The sequence below is a fragment of the Phragmites australis genome, chromosome 18, assembly GCF_958298935.1.
Source record: "Phragmites australis chromosome 18, lpPhrAust1.1, whole genome shotgun sequence".
Lineage (NCBI taxonomy): Eukaryota > Viridiplantae > Streptophyta > Magnoliopsida > Poales > Poaceae > Phragmites > Phragmites australis.
The window spans coordinates 26,496,925-26,501,352 of record NC_084938.1 but is presented as its reverse complement, the minus strand read 5'-3'; the positions used below and the strand labels follow the sequence as shown (position 1 = coordinate 26,501,352).

The following is a 4,428-nucleotide window of genomic DNA, read 5'->3' as shown; positions in this document are numbered from 1 at the left end:
TCTCGGAGAGAGACGACAAGCTCGAGCGGTTGCACACGGCGTGCAGTGAAATGGCGTTTTCCCGGGAGTAAGAACCGGGCGGCGAGAGCGACGCCAAACCTAACCGCGGAATTGGTAGGGAAACACGATTGCTTTTTGGGTTCCTGTAGGAGCTGCGCGCATGGATCCGAGAAAGGCAACAGAGACCGGCCTGACGCTGGTAGTGACGCTAGAAGGCCGGTGTTGTGTACCATGGTGGATCACCGTTTGGAGTCTCCATTCATCTGCCTGCTCGCGGCAGAAGCAACCATTACGGATCCGGTGAAAATGTGTCTGATCTTGAATGACATGCTGGCGCTGACAATTGTTAAAAAGGTAAAATCTAAAAACTGCACGTGTATATTTTAGTCTTAGAGTATGCACATTTATTTTACTTATAAAAGTATACAAATTGCTTGAGGTTGGACCTATTTGTTTTTTTAAAAAAAAATTACTTGCTGCAAAATTATTCTTTTTTTATTGAAAATAGGTAGTAGCTAGATCTAATATTGCCTTAAATGGTTTTAATTGTTCACAATATTTGTTGAACCCCTGATTTGATTTGCCTTAACCTGTTTCTTAAATTACTCACAGATTCATTCTAATTTGCTTAGGTTTTTTTCACAAAATTGCTTACATAGTTGTATTTAAGAGGTATACGACTAGATGGATTTTTTATCAAATACTTTCTCTGGATTTTTTACTATGTATTGAAGTTAGTTACAGATAAGTGTTGCAAGGCTATATATAAAGAAGTCTAAAAATAAAATAAAATGATCATATTCAAACATTTTTTTTACTGAAAATAGGTATACATGTCATAAGTCAAATATGCACGTGTAATTTTCATATATGCCCTTGTTAAAAATAAGGAACCACACATAATCCTCGCCTTCCTCTCACCAAAATACAAAATTATTTGCTACAGATATAGTGGCTGACATGTGGGCTCACCGAATTTCGCCCCCACGAACGGCCGGAAAACTTTGGGATGCTTGAAATTTCGTTTGCACTGTGCAGCGCTGCAGTGAGATCCAGCGAGGAGAGCAAAGCAGAGGTTGAGAAGGAAGGGCCGTAGAAAAGCGATGTGTAACCTACCAAGCTTGGGAGAGCGCGACGCCGCCGAGCGGAAGGCGACGCCGGAGTACGCAGCAACAGGACACGGAGCCATCAGGTAGACGAATTCTGAGCCCCGACCTCTAGCCGTTGCATAGTCCCAGTCGGTACGGCGTTTTAGTTCTAGGATTGTTGGGAAGAATTCTTCTGCCATAAGAACTTGTCTGTAAACATATGCTGGGACATCGCTCTAGCTCCTTTGGAACACAAGAATCTCCCTCTATGCTCGTTTAGAACGCAGGAATCTCGTTCGTAGGAATTTAGCGGAACCAATATGACTCCGGCATGATCCTCTGAAATTACTGCCTACAAATTGCAGAATGGGGCCTTTAGTGAGTTATTACATGTCCCTAAATTGTGGATCCCTCAATAATGACTTTGTTATCCAATACGAAATATCAGATGTAAGATATTCAAGGAAAATAATAGTGCTAGCAATTATACAGCTTAACTGAAGGGAAAATGATGGGACATCAGCATTTGTGATATGGAGTGAAAATGCACTAGTACATGTTCCATCCAGCTACTGTGCCAGCTCATACACATTTGAAAGTGGTGCTTGTAATATCTGCACCATATATTATACACAAACTATTGGTCGTTACGTTATCTTAATATTAATCCCAGAAATATTGAAAGAATTCACATCGTCCTACAGGCAGGACATGATAAACAAATTCATCTCCCAGAACCTAGAAGATTGTTAGCTTCAGAGTTCAGAGCTTCGCTTGCCACTGCCACTGATGTTGTACTTAGGTTTAGCTATGTACAAATCATTCCCCCGGCGGATGATCTACGCTGATTAGAACTCCATTTTCATGTGGCCTGCTTGTAACTGACCTGCGCCGAATGATAATTCAGACGTATCAGTGAAATGTCTGGACCAAAGTGTGCAAGATTCAGTAGAGAGAACATTGTGAATTTTTACCAACCATGAAAGCTCTGTGCTGAAACCCCATTCTCCTGGCTACTTTGCCCATCGTCAATATGGAAAACACTTCGGAGTTCCTCCTCCCAGAAGTTCCTTTGCTGATAGATGTACACCAGCCATATTAGAAAAGATTCCTAATGATGAGCAAGTTAAGCGGATAATGAATTCTTCAGGCATCAATCACCTGCAAGTTTGAGCTGGGCGTTCCATCCTGAAAAGCATACTGTCCATTAGCCTGAGACAGAGCCAGGTCTAGTGGGTTCAGGGCGCATTGGTTCTCCATGCCGGTTGGAACAAACGATTGGAAAACATCTCCTTGATCGTTAAACGGAAAACCAGAACTGGAACTTTCCAGCGAGAAAACCAAACTCGCCAAAGGGCCACAGGCTTGGAACATCTGAATTGTATAGCAGGGAACATAAGTAGCAACTCATTTGGTAAATCACACGACATGTTTAGAAGGAGACAGTTCAATCTTACATCTTTTTGTAGGAGGGTAGGCAGGTTACTGAAGTCAAGTGGGTTCACAGTTGCAAGCTTCATAGAAAGGAACTGAAGCCACAAAACAGTGAAGTTGATAAGGATTTTGAAAGTTACATCTCATGACATAAGACGATTTGAGCAGGCCTGCGCTTACCTCGACTTGCCGTTGCAGCGATTGCACGTAGTTTATGATTTCATCAAGCATGAGTGCCTTGCCAATCACCTTCAAATAAACAACATTTGGACAATAAAATCAGTAACTTTGTGGTGAAGGCCTTAAGGGCTGTCAATTGGAGTAGTTGTTTTCCCCAGTTTCTCATTTTGAAACCACCAATTAATACCTTGTTGCATCCTGGCACCAGATCCTGAAGAACCTTCATCCTCTGGCTGATCCTCTCTCTTCTTACCTATTAACACACAAGACGGTTCAACACGACGGGATGGAATTCGACAAGCTGGAAGGGAGCATAGCAGTAAAATGATCAGAATTATACCCTCTCTGCGAGGCTGTGGCTGTCAGTAGCCTGACCTCTCCTCGCCCGGACATGGACGTAGTCCTTAGGGGGCTCCACCGGCTTGGCATTCTTCCCCTTGCCCGGCTTCTGCCTGCCGTCCTCGACGGAGCTGTCGCTCCCTGTATGCTCCGCCTTGGACTTCACGGGGCTCTCCTCCTTGCTCTCGCCCCCCTCCGTCTTGCACCTCTTGGTATCCGGATCCTTCTGCTCCCCCGCCTGAAACAAGAATTGACGCAAATTTCGGTGTGAGGGAGACGCAAGGCATGAGCGAGCTGGGCAGTAGTTACGAGCAAAGCGAAGCTCACCTGGCAAGAGCTGGTCAAGGAAGGCTCCTTGCCTTTGCCTTTGGCCGCGGCAGGCGCCTTCCTCTTCTTGGCATTGGCGTCCCTCATCGCCGACGCCGGGTCGGACACTGACGACGCCTCCCGAGAGCCGCCGCCGCCGCCGCCGAACTCGCCGTTGCTCGCGGCGGGCGCCGGCGGCGGAAGCCCGAAGAGGCCGCCGGTGCCGGCGAAGCGCTGCCAGTTGAAGCTGGACAACCGCGCCGCCCGCTCCGCGAACCCCGGGTCGCTGCAGAACTTCTCCAGGCAGTCCCCGCCGTCGCCGCCCGCCGCCGGCACGCCGCCGAGCACGCCGAAGTCGAGCCTCGGGGACGAGCTCAGCAGGCTGGCAATGTAGTCGCCGCCGGCCCTGCCTTCCATCGCAGCCGCGAGAAAGTATAGCAATCAACCAGCACGCCGTAAAACAAGCGCCCTTTCCTGGTGGTGGATTTGGGGAAAGGCGCCTCCTTTAGGTGGCAAATCGGGAGCAGAGGAGGAGATTTATAGGAGAAGAGGGAAGGAGGATGGATGCTTGTGGGATTGGGCTATGGAGCTGGAGGTCAAAGCGGTGGTGAACTGGTGATGCCCCGCAGCAGCTGGAAGTGGAAGCTTTTCGGTTTGGGTTGGGAGGAGGCTGCCTTTCAGGCTGCGCCACTGCCCTGCACCCTTTTAAGCTCCTTCCCCGCCGGCTCCGCAAAAGGGTGGCAATGAAACCCCCTGCCTAGCAATACAAAGCATCATGGAATTTTAACACTGGATTTTTAACACTCTGTGGTTCCGTAAACTTTAAAAGTTCCTCATGTAATTTGTTCCTTATGTAATCATGTTGGAATGTCTCGGAGAAAAAAAAAATCATCCTACATTTTAAAACATGGCAAAATATTTGTATCAAGTTGCAAACCAGACAGTCGTCGATATTTTTTGACGACGACGTGCCTTATTCTTGAAGAGATGATGTTCGTTTTGTGTTTTCTCCTTTTTTATATAGATGGACTAGGCGGCGTTTCTTTTTCTATGCCGTGTGACGTTCATATTTTCCTCTCCC

At 47.0% G+C, this 4,428-nt stretch overlaps 1 protein-coding gene across 1 annotated transcript; it reads right to left on the bottom strand.

Annotated features, from left to right (window-relative positions):
• Positions 1–1,586: 1,586 nt before the first annotated feature.
• Positions 1,587–4,059, bottom strand: LOC133899762 (transcription factor BHLH094-like). Its single transcript, XM_062340823.1, has 8 exons — positions 3,369–4,059; positions 3,043–3,279; positions 2,890–2,955; positions 2,703–2,771; positions 2,546–2,617; positions 2,250–2,462; positions 2,067–2,163; positions 1,587–1,974 (listed from the first exon to the last, which is right to left on the bottom strand). The coding sequence occupies exons 1-8, from the start codon at positions 3,762–3,764 to the stop codon at positions 1,937–1,939; spliced, it is 1,188 nt and encodes a 395-aa protein (XP_062196807.1). The 5' UTR covers positions 3,765–4,059; the 3' UTR covers positions 1,587–1,936.
• Positions 4,060–4,428: the final 369 nt, after the last annotated feature.

Excerpts from the sequence above, each read along its gene's own strand:
- LOC133899762 (XM_062340823.1), bottom strand. The coding sequence starts at position 3,764 with ATGGAAGGCAGGGCCGGCGGCGACTACATTGCCAGCCTGCTGAGCTCG. Across the intron at positions 2,618-2,702 it reads CGCTGCAACGGCAAGTCGAG|TTCCTTTCTATGAAGCTTGC; the intron begins GTAAGCGCAGGC and ends TTGTGGCTTCAG. Across the intron at positions 1,975-2,066 it reads TTCAGCACAGAGCTTTCATG|GTCAGTTACAAGCAGGCCAC; the intron begins GTTGGTAAAAAT and ends CATTCGGCGCAG.